Source organism: Eucalyptus grandis, chromosome 7 (assembly GCF_016545825.1).
Source record: "Eucalyptus grandis isolate ANBG69807.140 chromosome 7, ASM1654582v1, whole genome shotgun sequence".
Lineage (NCBI taxonomy): Eukaryota > Viridiplantae > Streptophyta > Magnoliopsida > Myrtales > Myrtaceae > Eucalyptus > Eucalyptus grandis.
In genome coordinates this window covers 6935985-6954052 of record NC_052618.1, presented here as the reverse complement: position 1 = coordinate 6954052, position 18068 = coordinate 6935985, and the positions used below count along the sequence as shown (strand labels likewise).

Sequence of the window (18068 nt, the reverse complement as noted above, 5' to 3'; positions counted from 1 at the left end):
TTCTCGTGCAAATTAATTAGCGAATTTCACTTCGAGCTCTAATGTATGAGTTCATTTAGATTTCCCTTGGAGAAATTTGATTTCTAAGTTGTAAGACAGATGGTTTGGGTGGGTGGATGTACACTTGGAATTGAGAACAAGATAGACATTCACCAATTCCAATTTTTTGGAATCGGAAACCTCCTAGAATAGCTAGTTCGAGCAGTTGCTTTCGCTCGCCCTAACGTCCAATCTACTGTTTGGTGTTTTGCTTAATTTTTGGTTTGCCCCATCTGTGGCCTTAGAAGTTTTTGCAAAATCTTCCCACAAATTTAGGATGGAGAAACTAGGAGATAATCTCCGTTTGTTGGTCAAGAAAGTCCAAATCTTTTATCCAAAATTTGACCGCGTGAGAGTGGACCTCTTCAAAGCCGTGCGGTAACAGGGGAGATGGTGAGATATGGTGACTAGATTCTAAATAGAAAAAAAAAATTGAAAAAAAAAGGAATGCGACTATTGCTTTAAATTATTAAGGACAAATTTATGTCTTTACTGTAAATGAAGTGTATTTAGTCATTTAGGGGATAGAAATAGTGTCCACCAAAACAATTTTTTTCAGGAATTCTTTTATATATGGTTGTATTTTGTGAATAATATCAAAGTAATTTTCTAATGTCTGTTTTAGGAAAATTATCTCACACTCATTTGAGAAAACATTTTTAGTACAATCTTATATCTCAAGTTTGAGTGTTGGCATTGGGGCTCGGGTGCATATGATTGAGCCCGACTATTGGGGTTGTGAGCCTAATTGTCAAGATCATGGGACCAGCCTCAATGGACCCAATCCCGACCTTAGGTGACTTGAGCTTGATCGTCAAGGATCAAGGCACATTCACAGGGGGTCTCGAGTAAGGGCACTAGGTCCCCATGCCCAATGTTGAGGACCTAGTCCAGCCACTAGGTCCCCATGCCTAGTGTTGAGAACCTAGGGCGGGCTCGGGTCAACTTGAGATTCATTGATAAAGGAGAAAAAGTCAACTCGATGTTCCCAAATGATCGGGTGTCGAGAAATTTCTAACTTAAGAATCGGAAGCTATTTGCTTGAACCCTATCAATTTCATACAAACTATATAAATTCGGGCCACCTACATAGACTAAACATCCGGCTTAACTGATTTGTAGAAATCATAAGGTCTTTCGAGAAAATATTCAGTAGTATGTGCGCGCCACGTCATCCGCTGATGTGGCGCGCACATACCATTCAGCTTTCGACACCTGTCTGGGGGACCCGCTGGAAAATGAAAGGATCCGCTCAGCTCGGATCGGCTCGGCTCGGCTCGTTGGCAGAAACAATGTCAGGTCAATAAATGCTTTAACGCTCCCGCCCAAAAAATTTCTCATTCCTCAATTGAATTTATTGGCTTTTCTCTCTCTCCTCGCAGGAGAACAAACAGAGAACGACCGTCTGTTTCCTTCTCCGCGCATCCGGCTCCGGCTCCGCCTCTGCCTCCCAAAAGCCTCGCCGGTCGCAGTCGGGTCCTCACCCCTCCGCCTCCGGCTGTTCCCTAAACTCCTCTCGTGGTTCTGGACAGCTTCATCGATGCCTTCGATAGTTGTGTCCGATTCAGCTCAACCCCGGGGAACTCCAAAAGCAAGAGCAAAGAGAAGAAGATGAAGGCGAAGGTCCAGCTCGAGGCCGATGGTGGCTTCGCGTCTCCGGCGGCGTCGGACAAGAAGCACAAGAAGGAAAAGAAGAGTGGCAGCAAAGGCTCCGAATCCAAGCAGCCGAAGCTCCCGGAGCATCAGGGGATGCGAAGAAGGAGAAGAAGAGGAAGGCGCTGGAGCTGCGCGAGGACGACGAGGAAGACAAGAGCGAGACCAGCTCCGAGCTGGTTGACCCCGAGAACTTGAAGGGGAAGAAGAAGAAAAAGAAGAAGGCGAAGTTGAGTGACGGCGATAATGAGGTGGCTCATGAGGAGAAACCCCAACGCTGTGTTGAATTTCAGGATCTCGGACAGCTTGAGGTTGAAGTTGAAGGACAATGGTATCGAGGCGCTGTTTCCCATTCACCCCATGACGTTTGATAACGTCCACGATGGGACTGATTTGGTCGGCCGTGCCTGCACTGGTCAGGTATGAAAACTTTTTATTTGAATTTCGCAGGATTGACATGTTGATGGTCGCGTGCTTGTTTGAAATCTGCTAATTAACTGACAATTTAGAGAAGTGAATGGTCTGGACGTTGGAGTCAGAAAAGTGAATGGTCTGGACGTTGGAGTAATGATAGTGTGTGATGCGGAAAAGGGTCACGGAGGTGACATATATGAAAAGAGAAGCAGGTTTTATCTGCTCTATGAGTAGTGAATGGTTGATGTATGAGCTTGGTGAATATTGTTTTAATTAACAGCACGACAAAGCAATCATGGTGTAGAGTGTAGCAAAGTGCACTTGGTTCGTGAAATGTCTTTCGTGCATTTCTGGTCCTAAATCCCTGTATTTCAGCCCCTGATTGTCATTGCAAAAGTCAAATTCCGACCGATTTTTTCAGGCATTCGAACCTACAGCTGGTAATTCAACCAAAAAACCTACAGCTAAATAAATCTTCTAGTTTGTGGCAGAGTCATCTGTACATTAGTTCATTGGTGTTGTTTGACATATAAAAACCAAAAGTGGCGTGAAGACTGTTTGGCCGCAGTTGCATTTCAAGTTTTTTAAAGATGATTGGCTGCTAGGAACATGAGTTTTCGAACTGGTTGCTCATTTCTGTAGTTGATGGGTTTTAATTTTTTAGCACTGATTATCACCTTGTTCACTGTGTGAATTGTACCAGGGCAAAACTCTAGCTTTTGTCTTGCCCATTTTGGAATCTCTGACGAATGGGCCTGCAAAAACCTCAAGGAAGACAGGATGTGGTAGGCCACCAAGTGTTTTGGTGCTTTTACCTACTAGGGAATTGGCCAAGCAGGTATTGGAATCAAGCTTATAGAAATAATCTCATCTTTTTACAGAGATAGATGTCCGACATCGTTTACTCTATTATTTTAGGTGTTTTCTGATTTAGAAGTTAATGGTGGAGCAGTGGGCTTAACATCATGTTGTTTGTATGGTGGGGAGAGGGGTCGATATAATGATTGGAACACCTGGCCGTGTGAAAGTATCTCATTGAATTGGAAGCTTATTTGGTAAGTATTCACGCAAATCATTGCGGGTCCTAGGAAGTGTTGGCAAGCCTATCAATCTAAGTGCATGGAGGTACTGAGCTTTATCCTAACTTTCTAATGTAGATAATGTTTCACTAGATCCATAAACCTGTGTACATTTCTTCAGGTGGTTTTTCAATGTAGTCGGGGATTCAGAGTACCCTATATCTGACACTTGGTGGCAAACTGAAACTGGTGGCTTCATGGTACATTTTGTTATTCGTTTGGGTTTATCATGTTAGAATTTTTTACAAAGAATGCCCACAATATCCACTTTATTGTCTCAGTCTGATTCCAGTGATGCTTACCTTCCCTGCAGATCACACCATTATCTGGTGCCTGGCCACAGAAACCTGGATCTGCTACTTTTCTTTTCTTTGGGGTTCAGGTCTCTAAACTCTTTCATTCCCTTTGACTTTTGAACAACTTAAGAGCCTTTCACAAGGTGTCTCTCCGACTAATTTCCACATTTTTTTTTTGCAGCCTGTCATAGTGGATGAAAAGGGGGTTGAAATTGAAGGCGAGTGTAGTGGATACCTGTGCATTAAAAGTTCTTGTCCTGGGGCATTTTGTACAGTCTATGGTGATCATGAGCAATACGAAACAACATACTTCAACCATTCCCAGGATACTATTTTACTGGTGATGGCTGCAGCAGGTTAGTTGATACAACTATTAAATTATTGCTTGAGGTACTTGCATTATGCCTGGGTTCTTACTAGGGATGTTTATACAATTCCTTAACTTGAATGATAATCTTGCGCTTATATATCTTTGGAAGGTGTAGTTATGGTTATATTTTTTGCAGCATAAGCTGTACAATTTGATTTCCTTATTTTTTAATTCGCTCAACCCATTCAGGGACAAGGATGGTTACCACTGGCTGACTGGTAGAGTTGATGATGTCATCAATGTCAGGTACTACATGAATTTCTCAAGATCTTCTCTTTTGGTACCTTCATTCAAACATTTTTTATGTGCTCATACAATGTGGCTTTGTTTTTGTTGAGAAACTTCCAAAGACCAATTCTTTTCCTTCTTAAAGCACCCAGTGCCTTGAATTCTGGACTAGTTATCTGATGATGCTTCACTTGCCTCTGCAGTGGACACCGGATTGGAACAGCAGAAGTTGAATCTGCTCTTGTCTCGCATCCCAAATGTGCGGAAGCTGCGGTTGTTGGTGTTGAGCATGAGGTACTTTAGAGAGGACTAAATTGATGATAAAATTTTCATTGCACTTGCTTTAAATGCTAACAAATCAACAAATCATGTTTTTGTCTCTAGGTGAAAGGACAAGGCATTTATGCCTTTGTCATTCTAGTGGAAGGTGAACCTTACAGCGAAGAACTGAAAAAAGGCCTCATACTCTCCGTGAGGAAACAGGTTTGCATCCCATTAACAGTCATTTCTTTATTTGAAAACTAATTGCTTTTGCTTTCTTAAACTCCCCAAAGTGACTTAGACAACATGCAAGTTCTTGACAGAGTAACCTCTTAATGTGATGATAATTGTGATGGATCTCATTTTCTTTCCACATGCTAGTCCCACTCAAAACAAATATTGTTGAGCCTCTTGTTTGCTTACTCCTCTGAATCTGTCCTTGGGCTTTGCAAACAGTGCTTAATCCGTTCCGTCATTACCATGGGGCACTATGCTTAAGATCTCACTCATACTTCTCATTTGATTATTAGATGCCTCTAATTTCTTATTGATTCCCTGGTGACATCTAATGATTTTGATCTTAGCTATGTGAAAGTTATTTGCATATTCTGATTAACAATTAACATATTCATCGCATGGAGCTCTATCTCCCTTCACTTACATGAGAGGTGTAATGAGAATGATCAAACAGTGGGACACATGCTAAATGGGCTCTTTTGGCTGATGGATCACGATGAACTCGCCGCATCTAATGCTTTGCCGATATCTTTTCTTTTTGGTTTCTCCCTTTCTTCTGAGCCAAAGACAACTATATTATCAGTAGGATCTGTAATCCTCGCATAACATTTACTACAGTAGCAAATATAGGGCCAGGTTCCATTTTATGTTCCTGGGCCATTTTGGCCTTCCTGTGCTATTATTGGCTTCATCAGGCTTCAAAATAAATTGGTTTTTCGTCCATGAACTAAAAAACAGGTGAAATCTATTTTATAGCCCATCTTGTTTAACTTGTGATAGGAAATTCATAAACATAACTTTCGACTAGGCAATCTGATTCATCTTCTGTACGACTTCTAGATAGGAGCATTTGCTCCGGGATCAACGGTTGAGGAAGGGGATACTCTGGGATTGGCAGCAATTTTGTCAGCTATACCTTTCTGTCAAGGAAAATTCTTTTGTACAGATATGAAGTTGTGAGAAGCATCCACATCTTACTAGAAGCTGGTGCATGGAGGCCTTTTCAATCTCTCTCACCAAAATTCTTTGACTTAGCCAGTCTTGGTCCATCTCTTCAGGTTTTGCATAATGCGAGTTTGTACAAAATCCCTTGTCTTGAGCTCATAGATATCCCTGAGGAATGTATTATTTGCTCCTGGATCGAGATGAATCGGCTGTTAAATTCTGGAGTTTGTAGAAGTTTTCAGTCTCGAGCTTACATGGCAAGCTGTAGCTCGAGGCTTTTGTCCCCAGTACTTAAGAACAGTCCTGACACTCAGAAATATGATAAAGAACAGAATTCAGTAGCCTTGGAGGTCTCGGAGACTACGCCAGGAACAATGTAGTATCCAAATGCAAGCTGCAAAGAGAAGCCAGGCACCTCTTCCTTCACAGGTAGATGGAGCTTGCTTTTGTAAGGATTCTTCATTGTGATGATATTACAGGTCAAAGGTTAGATTTGTTGGAATTTTGTATAAATTGGTGCCAGTGCTATAGCTTGTTCAAACCTTGACTGGATTTCTTCCAGAAAGCAGATTGTTGGGTAGAAGTGCACTTGGTGTCTTCTGATGTGACTTTCACATTTAGTTCTTTAGCTTTATACTAATAATATCCTGGTTGATCCTCTTCATTTTTGCGTTACAACCGTAATGAAGTTATGGAAACTGGTCAAAGGAAAAAGACTTGATGGTTGCTGCTTTAGTGGCTCTTATTTGTAAAGGTTTTTTTGCTTGAGATTTAATCCTGACTAGCATTACTACACTATTATTCTTGACCTAGCAATTATGATCAACATGCTTTACTAGAGTTACTTTCCTTGAAATATTCCAAGTGGTACCGCATATGTTTCTGGTTTGCTCAAGGACTCGTGGGTTCATCCTTTTAATTTCACATGCATGTTTGCTTCTGAAGGTGAATGATGATTGGATAATTCTTGACAAGACAGTTGCTGATCAAGTGTCTTTGTGGAAAAGCAGCAAAGGGTTCACTGATGCATTGGTTCTGGACCATGTTTGTTCAGGAGAAATGTGTTCTTATCATCAAATTGGCGATGTCTTTGTTTGTGAGAAGACTGGAAATGTTCATGGTAAAATACTTTAATTGCTAACAATGACAAGTCTCTTTAGTATATCCAATTTATATGTGTTGTGCAGGAATGTCTTTCCTAATGAGGTTTCCTTCATCATCGTCTTTTCTTTCAGTCTGTGATGAGACGTGCAGAGAAACTGTTATGGATCCTGCCAATGAGCTCTTGGTTTGCAAAATATCTGGACACTGTTTAAATAGGTTGCTGTCAGCTGCTGAAATGGAGACTGATGCCGTGAGTAGAACGTCTTCTTTCAACACTCCAATTTCTTAAAACAGAGTCGTTCTTTTATCTATCTAGCCAGGATCACAAAATTAACAGCTAGCATTTGTCGTTCTCGTAGAGTAAAATCTTTGAGGCAACTGATTTTTTCGCTTTTTCACATGAAAAATTTCAGGAGCAGCAGCAAGGTGGTGTGACAGATGAAGCTGAACCATTCATGGGACCTGGTCGATTTGGTAACTAGTTAACCGTTTCCTTTCTCTTTTTTCGTTAGCTATGATTGACACGTGCCTCACACTTCATGCTTGTGTCTCGCAGCACGAGCTTATGTCTTGGGATAAAGAGAATTAGATGCTGTGTTGAGGTTCTGCTGAGTTTTGGGGATGGAACGTATATGCCTTGATCCTCCTCTCAAGGTAGTTCATAGCTATTTGAGGGGTCTTGCCTTGAGTTAGATGTGTTAATTGCTGTCATTTGTCTTATCGTACTTGATTGAGATAATTTAGTTGTCTCATTTTATGGTTTTCCATTTCCAGCGGATTCCACTAGGGAAATGGCAATGTCCTAAGTGCCGCTTGAAAAGTGATTCAGTTGAGCCAATAAGCCATCTCGATTCCAGTTTGAAGTGAGCTCGGACGAAAATTTTTGGGTCAAGATCCAAGACATTGTCTAGCACGGAAAAAGTATCTCGAATGCTTGGTGGCTCCCATTTTCCAAGCAAGAGGTCTTTGAGTGGAGGGAATTCTGTTGTAACACCTGAAGTTCAGCCATTGGAAGGTAAGCCAGATCTGTCCCCAGGAGAGGAGCCATGCACCATCAAGCCTGGTTGCCCATCCCTGGGTGGTTCTACGGATGGAACCTCTTCCTCTCAGAAAAATGATGATGAACAGAAGGTAGATGTACCTCCAGCAAAAGCACCATCAACCAGAAGGTTAGCTTCTCCTTCTGTGCCCGCTTCATCTCATTCTCAACTGGTGAGTTCAGAACAATATGATGAAGCATCAGAGAAAAATTCTCAATGTTCTGATGGATTCAATAGTCCAGATGGTCAAGCTGCTCTCGGAACTAGTGCTAGTAAAGAGAGAGCTAAGAAGAGAAAGCTTGTGCAGAAAAATGACATTCAGAAGAAACGCATGACTGACAATGGAAAGCAAATTATTGCTACTTCTAAGAGCAGGAATGATGATGGCAAGCAAATTATTGCTACTTTTAAGAGACATGGGTCGAAGAAGAAAGCTGCATTACCTGAAATAGGTAATTCACAATTAAGAAAGAGAACAATTGTAAAAAGGGTTCACGGTCTACCATGGAAGAAATGGAGCAAAAGAAGGTTCAAATGGTCCAAATAAACAAAAGGTAGATACTTTTACATTGGCCTTTTCATTACTGACATATTACGTATAGACATATATAAGATACTTCCTCACATTCAGTTACATTTAGCAAATGTATGGGACTTACAATTTTTTTTTTCCTTTGCTTCCTAAGATATGAACCTCTACAATATATTGAGTGGACGCAGTTTGGTGTTTGGTCCTCTTGCATGGCGTGTTTGTTTTCTAAAGATACCTAGAAGCCCTGGATATATTTTGGTTGGTAGTTCTAAGTTGATGGTTTCCACGTGCAAAGGCACAGGGAAAGTCCTTTTAATTGAGGCTTGATGATATATTAAAAATTGATTTTGTGGTGCAGAAGGTTTCTGGAGAGTTGAAAACCCCACCCGTAAAGCCAAAGAAAAGAGACCGTCATGTGAATGATACACCAATGTGCATAAGCGGCACCGCCAGAGTGAATTTCAGCAGGTAAATCTACTTATGACCAACTTTGTTGTTTGATTCTGGTGATCGATCTTAGAATCCATCTTAATTCATTTGACACTTTTCTGCTTTTCATGTTGATCGGGTTTTGGGCTATCGTGTTAGAGGTAATGATGCAAGTTCATTGTTTTATGTTTCTGTATGTATTGTAGACATCCTTAATTATGTTAGTTTACTTGTTCTAGAGAAGCAGGACAGACATCAACATAGTACTTCCAGCAAAATCAACTTAGATGCAGGAGATGGGTGGACTAGCTGATGATAGACAAGTTGATATAAGCATTGACAGTGACATCAAACTGCACAATCTGAATGTTTTTCAGTGGTTATTCTCTTATCGGCTGGAATTTTAATGGTAAAGCTGGAGGAAGAGTCAAAAACTGTATAACTTGGTTGACGACATTTTATCTTTCTTCTATTGAGGTTGAAAGACGTGTTTTGAGCAGGTTCATCAATGTAGACCTGCTGTGTATAAAGTTTACTTACCAGGTTTAGTTCAAATGCTTTACTGTTGTTCCTTTTCAAGTGCTGAACGTATTCTCCTCTGTTTTTATCCTCTAATTTTGCAGGAGGAGCCCCATATCTAGTGCAGTAGCTATTATTTACATTTATACCAAGCTGGTATGCCAAGTAAAAGAGGATCTAAAAAGAATTTCTACAGCTTTTGAAGATAAATACCAAGCTGGTATGCCAAGAAAGAGGTGTGTAGTGTGTAGATATACAAACAAAATCGACATTAGTTAACTTTCAGTTAGTTTTGGAAATCAAAACAATCTTGAATTTTTAATTATTGTTATAAAGAATATGGTGGTTTTTAATTCTCACTCTTTGTATTTGTTGGAAGATATCTTGAAAAGTTTGTTATTCAAACATCGAAATGCTGTGTTCAAGTTCTTTTTGGCCCTCGATTACAGAATACCAGTGTCATAGAAAATACACTGCTTCAATTTCGCATGATAATGTGGGCAAGAAGACGCAACATTATTCAACTCTGACGAGATGTTGGTTTAATAAGTTATAAGTCCGTTCACTTTGGTCCTTTACGCTTTCAATTCAGCTGGTTAAATCTCATTAGTAGTCTCCATACCTGTTTTTTCCTTTGATTGGTCATCATAGTAAAACTCAATTTCACCAAGTATGTTTCTGTGCCTGAAGAGATAAAACTCTACACTCTGCAATCTCATGGTACCAATTTCGATTAATATTAATCTATAAGAAATTGTGCACAAATCAGGCAAACTCTATGCGCATTTCCCCTTTGTCCTTTTGAAAGCTTGCAAAGTTTTAACAATGGCTTTTCATGAGTGTTGGTGTTGCTCATTAGTCGTTATGCAAAAAATTCATCACACTACAACTAGCAAATGAACCCTTATTGACATAGAAAAATTGTGATATTTTGATGATACAATATATATGATACAAGCTTGTAGTCTCATACAAAAGAACCTTCTAAAATCTTCTAAAAGCTTGGAGAGATACAACAAAGCAATCGAAGAAAAGAAAAAATGCAATGACTTGATCCAGGGTGATGTATTGATCAGAGCCATCAACAACCTCATTGGTTAAAGCACTAACTCATTTTTATGCTAATCTAGCACCTGCAACATTTGAGTAAGACGAATGTACATCAACTAACACTATAATCTCATTTTCTATCTTTAGGTGTCTTAATCGAATCGTCCCTATCTTTGCAGTTTCATTACTCACTATCAATGCTCAAAGTCTACAAGAAAAGAATTTAAGCCACCATCTGCAAAGCACCTAACGCTTCCAGTCCCATGAAAGAATTGTGATTTCCATAGATTATCACTCCCCTGCCTTGAATTTACGGCTCAGTGTCACTCTCGGGATGACCAGAAACAGTCTCCTCACGAGACTTCCTCTGCATCAATATGTAGGGTCACGTCCGCATGTATTCTGCAATAAAAACCATCCTCAACCACTGAACATGGTATCATTGCTTTTTGGAATGGACAGTAGCACAAATTAATTCTCATCTCTAGAGGTGAACATAGGTACTGCAAATCAGCTTTCATCAAGCTTAACTACGACTCACCCATGGTCACATGATAACACATCTGTCAAGTGAAATCGTCCATGAAATAAATTTCTTCCTGAAACATTTAAAAAAGCACAGTTCATAGATGAGAAACTACAAAACTATTCCAAAATCACATCCTCGCTATAAATCTTCTTAAGCAAATACATATTTAAAGAAGAGGGTTGATAAAGGCGGAAAGTATTAGCCAAAAGCATGGGAATGTCAAGCTCAAGTAGACCGAAAAACTACTTACAAAATTCAATGAGAATCATTTCTAGAAAAAAACTGACATTTACGGACACTTTTAATCTGTATATCCAAAGCATGACCAAAGAGTCAACACCTGACAAGTCTTGCACTTCCTAATCTCATGGGAAGAAAATAACTTGCAAATGAGATTAAAACCTAAATAAGCAAGTTAGATAAGTTCAACCATGCTTGTTTAAGAAATGTTCCTGATCGATGAATGTAATTGCATAGAAGGAATCACTTCTTGATAGCATTTTCTCAGTTGAATGATCGATTCCAAATATTCTTAGGCATTGCAACTGTGATCCAGATATAAACCCATATAATGAAGATTTAGAGACATAGAGATAGAAGAGCTGATCTTAACCTTCGATAATACATCTTTTATCATCAGATGGCTTGATTATTGACTTAAGGAGAAAAAAGATGAGAAGGAGATCACATCATCACAGGTAGAGTAAATACTGACATTGTTATCACTAAATCCCTAGAGCAAGATCAGGTTTTAAAGATAAATATTTAATGCCTTCAGAAGGACCCAGCTGATATAATGTTGTATACCCCAGCCAAGAGAATGACCCCACTCAAAAAAAAAGAAGTAACTGATAAACAGAAGAAGAAGAATGCATAAAGCCTTCCACAAAAATCATCTACACCTATTGCGCAGAACTTGTAGCCATCTTACAAAATCGATAGCATAGTATATATAGTCCACTCTAAGGTCAAGATTCTGACATCACACCTTTGCTCATATCGAGACTGATTTCGGCCCCTTTTTGACAGTCCACTTGGAAGGAACAAGAGTTTCGTTCTCCTACTAGCAGCTGCACGCCGGAGGTTTTGGAGGGGAAACGGCAACTTAAAATAAGGATGCACACTTAATTTAGTTCTTGTTCTGTGAGCTGCTTCAGTCACCCTCTTCACTTCCTCGAGCAAATTATAGTCTGTCCATCATGAATTTCAAAGAATTATGAGCATAAAAAACTCAAGAATAAAAGAAAGATTCTTAAAAAGTCAATATGAAAACAGAAGTCTTGACCACCTACAGACACGTGTCGATATCTGAGTGGTAGATGCGCACCACGTCAGCAGATGACGTGGCACGCTCATACTACTGAATAATTTCTCTATTTAAAATAGGATTTTCAAATTCACAGGAAGTTGTAAAAGTGAACCTTCAAAGTCTAATTCATCGTCTGAGTCACTAACTGATCCATCTTTGTAATGAGAACTGAAATCATAATGATCGTTCACTGCAGAATCTTCATCAAACGCATCTTCCACGTTATCATACTCATTCTTTTTGCTGTCAGCAGTTTCTAACGCATATATATCATCAATACCATCACGCGTGTCTTTTGGGATCTCCCTACTTTGTTCCTCATTATTATTATCTCTTGCAAAGTCTTCCCCGCTTTCCTTCTCTGTCTTTTCCCCTGTCCAACGAGAAGCAACAAGTTGACCCAACTCTTCCTTTGACAGTTCGTCAGCATTCTCAGATGCGTCATCTCCCTACAAGTAATAAAACAATCATTCACGAGTTCTGGAAAAGCCAGCTAAAGTGAGATATCTGAGATCATTTCAAATTCAAAACCACAAGAACTTCAGAAACTCCATAAAAATAAAATGCTCTGCATTGGTCAAGAGGAAGAAAAGTAACATGCAGTCATGTAGACACCTCGAGTAAAGATATTCATTCTCAAACCTATGATATCTACTTGATGGAAATTACACTGAGAAATCAGATTGTTCTTGCCAAATTTTGAGAAAAAAGCTGCATTTTCTATTAGAAGTCAAAAGTGTAATCAGAATATATTTTTTCATGTTGAGTTAAATCTAACAGAATTTTCCATGACATGTGAATTATGTTTCATACACTGCCAATGGCAGAAAAGGAGTATGCTTAACCAATTCATCTGCAAGGAATGATGTCAGAGAAAGCAGAGATACCCCAAGCATCGAATGGGATCATATTACATAAAAACACGAGACAAGAGGAGTCCATTAATGAAGGTGATGAGGACGACTATAATTTCTATGGCCAACACGATTTCTATCAGACATTCACTTCCGCCAAGCCATAACATTTTCTGCTATGATTGACTGAAATCAAAGTTTGGTATGAGAACATAAAATTTCATGCATATCGCTTCATTGCAAAGGCAGTACTTGTGGTAAGCAAAAAGCATCTACGACATAATACTTGCTTATGATTGCACCAGATTTAACCAGAGAAATCTAAGGGTTTGCAGTCACATTAAAGCAATAAAATCAAAAGAGTTGAGAAAAAGTACTTCTGCATCTATATAACCATTAGCCACCTTGCTTTCAGCATCAACAATAGGTTCAGATGATACAATTGACTCTTCCTCATTTGCCGGTGTTAAAAACTCATCTTTCTCTTCCACAGCATGCTATACAGAACAACAAATGTCCAGATTGTTGGAATCATGTTGACTACAGAGAATCAATTGTGTGTACTGCATGATTAAACTTTTGATGACTTGCCGTAATTCCCTTATCTTGGACTCCAGTCGATAGATGATCATGTTCTGCTGCCAAATCTTCTTCCGAATCCTATCGAAAGTGGACACATGTAAAGAACTGGGAGGAAGTTTATTGCATAGGAAGTTAACATACTAATATGCATCCAGAACTTTGTAAGCATGGCTTACTATTAGGGAAAAAAAGAAAAAAAGAAAAAGAAAAAGAAAAGCATTGAATCAACTTCCATGTGCAGAGGCACAATAGCTATGATGCCAACGTAACATTATTCAGTCAGTCAATAGGTAATTTTATTTCAACCAAAAAAATAAAATAAAAAAATGCTAGTCCATTTAAGAAATTGTCCATGCATATCGTATTCTACATGCTACAGAACATGCGGCAAGCAATATAGATCCCACACCAAAACTTTCAAAAATTAAGAAACAACAATTTTCTACAACTATTGACCTACAACTCGTTAAAAAGTTAATAGGATAGAGAAATTCTATTGAACCTGGTCAGATGGATAAGCATCCACAAGTCCAATCCTTTCATCAAGCATACTCTCTGTAGTTGACGTATCACTTTCACCTCCTCCACCCTTTTCAATTCTCTCTTGATCAATTTCCTTAGCTGTTTTGGGTTTCTCTTTGCCAGCTTTCCCCTCAGCTTCTCTTTTTCCCTCTCTTGTTTTTCTTTTCTCATTCGTTCTTTCTCCCCTGCTTTCTCTATTTGTTCTTTGCGGTCTATATTTAGAGATGAAAAAGCAACAAACTTGGGTCGACACTGACCTTCCTATCTCCAAGCAATGGGCGTTAAGCTCCCAGGATCCTTCTCAATGGTGGCTCTGACTTCTTTCTTGGATCACTGTTTTGACTGGAAACACCCCAGAAGAAAAAAGAAAAAAAAACAATTAAATAAACAGGCACAAAGTAACAAAAATCTAATCATTATTTTATCATTCAATTACCATGGTAAATAGACATTGCATGAAGTCCAGCTTACACTTATTAGATGGTGTCTGATTGTCTTGTCACATATAGATTGTTTATCATCAATCAAGTCAGACCACTCAAATTTCTATTAAGATGCCGCCTTTTTAAGCATAAAGATGGAGACATCTATAGGTTGATCTATAATGCATGGTCATAGGCTATGATTTTTAAGTTAACAAATTCGTGAGTCTTGAAACTGGAGATTCCCCTCAAACGTCTGGGGAAATATAATCTGGAAAGAGTCATCCAGGCAGTGATCCATGGAGCTGTACATTAGCAAACAGAAACATCTCCTCAGCAGAGCCCAGGCTCTGAGGGATTTGGGATAAATAGAAAATTTGAAGCAGCAAAGCGAAAAGACAGTCAACCACTTTGGTCACGGAACAAGACACTCCACATTGACATCTTATAAAGTCAGATTAATCTAAAATGCTATGTACTTAAATGCCAATGAATAAAGAACTAGTAACTTGATTTTTTAACAGAGGAAAACATACCCAGGCTTAACATGACCACTAAGCGCAAGATAAGGTGTCTTCATTTGAGCTTGAGCTTCCCTCATCCTCTATGCAGACAAAGAAGGCGTGTCTGAATTCTTCATCTGCTTCAACTTCAACTCTTCCTGGTATTGCTTCATGCGCTTCTCTTGCTTCATTTTGCCAGGCCCTTTTCCATGAAATTTATGGGAAAGCAATCGGAAAGCTTCCTTTGGGGTTAACTGTTGCAAACATTCAAAACAAGAAGATTGGCATAAAAACATCAAAGTAATGAATTGGCGTTTCTTTGTCAGAGGCAAAAGAAATTATAATGGACAATTTAGTATTACAAGGCTTTATGATTAATATCTTTTTTTCATTGAAAACTTACTATTCGGCCAAATTCATCTGCCCTTTCAATGCGGATCTCTTTCTGTCCATCATCTGCAATGCCTACGAGCTTGCTTTTCTTCTTATCCACGTTTATGCCACCCCCCACTCAACAGTTTCTTTAAGTGTTCCCCGTTCCTTAAGAGCTGATAGTTTCCATCTTAGACTCTTGTTATAGTAAGATACCTAGCCTCACTGAGTACAGCCAGAACCCTTCTCTGACGAGCAAATACTTCTGCTGCTGCCTTTTTCCCAGCTTCGACACCTAAGAATTTCAGTCGCACATCGGGGCCAAGAAAAAAAAAAGCCAGTTGGATGAATTGATTTAATTTCTTGACTCAGAGAGGCCACACATATTCTCAACAGCAATAAGCCCAAAACATATAGCAATCATCTAATTTAAATAAGCATTATAAGGTAAACTATTTACCAGGTTGATGATAGGCATTAATATTAACTAATGAGGCGAATACCTCAACTGCTCGCTCATACAATGCTATAAGAGCCCCCACTGATATAGGGGTCACTTCTTCAACAGTGACTGTTATAGACTCACGATCATTGGCATATAGAGCATAGCCCGTTCCCTACAGAAGTTCACCATATCTAAAAGAGATCAATTGCAGAAAACAACTGAGTGACTATAAGTAAATCATCCACTGTACTCATGTCTCCTTTCCAAGAGAAGTGTGAGATCTTAAACTTCAGAAACAATAGACATAAGAACTTCAACTATTGCTAGAATCTTCTTAAAGGTAAATATTAGTAGCTCTTATTGTAAATTAACTTGAAGCATTCCAAACAGATAGTCACCACAGGTAACACTAGGTTCAAGCTCCCAATCATGACCAGGTGGTCTCTCACAAAGCACTTCAATGAATGTTACGAAGAAGTTGTGCACACCCTCTCTCAGCTGTTGTTTGTAGCTATATCGAAATTAGACAATAACATGCATCAGGAATAATCATGTCACCAACATGTAAAAGTAATAGTGGCATTACTTTATCAAAAAATAACTTACGCATGCTGATCTGTGCTTCCTTTATTCCCATAAACAGTAAGCCCTTCATTGACCTGTGAAATGAACAATTTGAGATTTAACATTTTGGATACTAGAGATGGAGACGGAACTCCCCATTTTCACCAAAAAATTAAACACATACCCGATTGCCATCCAAATCAAATTGTTGCAGATATCAACTGAATAACAGAAGGCTGTCTTTGTAAGGAAGAATTACCACGTCCTGACAGCAGCAATTTAAAAAGTGAAACAATTGTCAATGACTGCAAACTGAAAGGGAAAAACTTTCAAAGACTGATAGTCACCTAACCTTGCGCTTTTTCGTTAGAGGGTCGTAAGATTGAATTAGGCCATCATAGAACCTGTAAAACAAACGATCAGGAATAGCAATAAAATGACATAAACAACCATTACTGCTGTAGACCATCATTGGAACAACAGCAGCAGCCAGCCATCACCGAAGGAACAGCAGTCGCAAGTGAAAGAAGGAGATGAGGATTGACAAATAACATGCTCAACCCAGACAGAAATAAGGTATTGCTAGTGAATGTCTAGAGTGCTCACATCTCATCAAATGGCCACCAGGCCTTTATTCTAAGCCCAACTAATCCTTCAGCGAGCACTCCAGCATCCTGAAAATTATTAAGAAAATACATGAGTACATAAAAAGTTTAAAAAAAGGGCACAAAGATTAAACCATGTAGTAATTACGAAAAAGTAAGAAAAAACGTGTCAACATTATCTAATTACTGTAACCACAAAATTCAGCGGAGCTTTTTAAACTACTTCAGTTTTACTACTACTACTACCTAATAATAATAATAATAATAATAATAATAATAATAGCAGCAGAAGCAGTTCCAGTACTGTTTGACTATTGTATCAGAAATGTTCAATAGAAACTTTCTGATATACTTCAGTATTTTAATTGAAGGGAAAAAAAGGCTTTCTAACTAAGAAAAGATAATAAAAATATAGCACTGTACCAATTAACATAATCAGATTATACTGCAAAAATTACGATTATACCTCTAATACAGCATTGTTATAATTGCTCATCTTTCCCCCCACTACCAGGAACTTTGATTTTTTCCCAGCAATATCAACAAGGACTGGAGCTTCCTCATCCCGAGCAACAGTGCTCTCACCTGCACCTGGCTCAATATTTAACATTTGCTGCATTCTTCTCATTTTTGAGGGAACTTTAGAGGCAGCTGAAAGATTGTGTCCATTCCCAAGGACCCTTATACGACCATATTTTTGCCTCTCTGCATATAGCCAAGAGAGGTCATAGCCTTCATCAGGGTTCATCAACTTGTTAGCTTTATGTTCCCTTTTCTTTGGAAGTGCCTCTAAGTCAATTCGCAGCTTCAGTGAACCCTTAAAATCTGCAGAATGAGCCTTTTTTGTACTTGTTTTAGCAACAGGAACAATATCCTCGGGGAAAAGAAGGACAGCAGCATCACTGGTGTTCGATCTAGGAGCACTATCCAGTTCAGGAACAACTTCTCCAGGGGAACAAACGACCCCATAAGCCACCTGTGGGAAAGCTTTTGAATGTGAGAATAATGGTTCTGTTCAGCTATTTAATAGGTTCAGTCCAGCCAAGGGGAAAAGAAAACAAAGAGAAGGACTAACAGATAGAGAGAAAGTCTACTGGAATGGAAAACTAGAAGGAAAACTGTATTAAATGAGGGATTTGTTTGTTAACAGCCAAACCCTGGAGGG

At 39.0% G+C, this 18068-nt stretch overlaps 2 protein-coding genes and 2 long non-coding RNA genes across 16 annotated transcripts; 1 reads left to right on the top strand and 3 right to left on the bottom strand.

Annotated features, from left to right (window-relative positions):
- The first annotated feature begins 1545 nt into the window (after positions 1-1545).
- LOC104454852 (F-box protein SKIP31-like) lies at positions 1546-9290 on the top strand. 13 transcript variants are annotated; one of them, XR_005552697.1, is made up of 15 exons: positions 1546-2112; positions 2810-2944; positions 3025-3231; positions 3307-3385; positions 3499-3567; positions 3663-3837; positions 4041-4097; positions 4283-4373; positions 4464-5951; positions 6468-6642; positions 6758-6876; positions 7040-7100; positions 7401-8220; positions 8557-8666; positions 9251-9290. XR_005552697.1 is itself a non-coding variant. In XM_039316380.1 (7 exons), exons 1-5 carry the CDS (start codon positions 5910-5912, stop codon positions 7203-7205), a joined length of 420 nt encoding a protein of 139 aa, XP_039172314.1. In that variant the 5' UTR covers positions 4971-5909; the 3' UTR covers positions 7206-7280; positions 7401-8220; positions 8557-9244. The 13 variants fall into 13 exon arrangements, 3 of the variants coding, with proteins under 3 accessions (XP_039172314.1, XP_039172313.1, XP_018732347.2); XR_005552688.1 differs by having other exon boundaries at positions 8557-9170; XR_005552689.1 differs by having other exon boundaries at positions 8557-9127; positions 9251-9287.
- Positions 9291-10743: 1453 nt separating this feature from the next.
- On the bottom strand, positions 10744-14163 carry LOC104452541 (glucosidase 2 subunit beta-like). Its single transcript, XM_039317353.1, has 6 exons — positions 14023-14163; positions 13480-13548; positions 13266-13385; positions 12147-12483; positions 11714-11915; positions 10744-10795 (listed from the first exon to the last, which is right to left on the bottom strand). The coding sequence occupies exons 1-6, from the start codon at positions 14161-14163 to the stop codon at positions 10744-10746; spliced, it is 921 nt and encodes a 306-aa protein (XP_039173287.1).
- Positions 14164-14949: 786 nt separating this feature from the next.
- On the bottom strand, positions 14950-15479 carry LOC104437533. Its single transcript, XR_005552923.1, has 2 exons — positions 15321-15479; positions 14950-15171 (listed from the first exon to the last, which is right to left on the bottom strand). It is a non-coding gene; the product is annotated as an uncharacterized LOC104437533 (long non-coding RNA).
- A 310-nt stretch (positions 15480-15789) lies between these two features.
- LOC104452543 lies at positions 15790-17431 on the bottom strand. Its single transcript, XR_005553303.1, has 6 exons — positions 17370-17431; positions 16905-16972; positions 16651-16702; positions 16483-16563; positions 16341-16383; positions 15790-16245 (listed from the first exon to the last, which is right to left on the bottom strand). It is a non-coding gene; the product is annotated as an uncharacterized LOC104452543 (long non-coding RNA).
- Positions 17432-18068: the final 637 nt, after the last annotated feature.

What these genes read in the sequence shown, in the direction of transcription:
- LOC104452541 (XM_039317353.1), bottom strand. Translation starts at nt 14,163, where the DNA reads ATGAGAAAAGAAAAACAAGAGAGGGAAAAAGAGAAGCTGAGGGGAAAG. An exon ending in TGATACGTCAACTACAGAGA is followed by an intron (nt 13,549 to 14,022) that starts GTATGCTTGATG and finishes CACTTTCGATAG; the next exon opens with GATTCGGAAGAAGATTTGGC. An exon ending in TCCAAGATAAGGGAATTACG is followed by an intron (nt 13,386 to 13,479) that starts GCAAGTCATCAA and finishes TGTTCTGTATAG; the next exon opens with CATGCTGTGGAAGAGAAAGA.
- LOC104454852 (XM_018876802.2), top strand. Translation starts at nt 7,557, where the DNA reads ATGCTTGGTGGCTCCCATTTTCCAAGCAAGAGGTCTTTGAGTGGAGGG.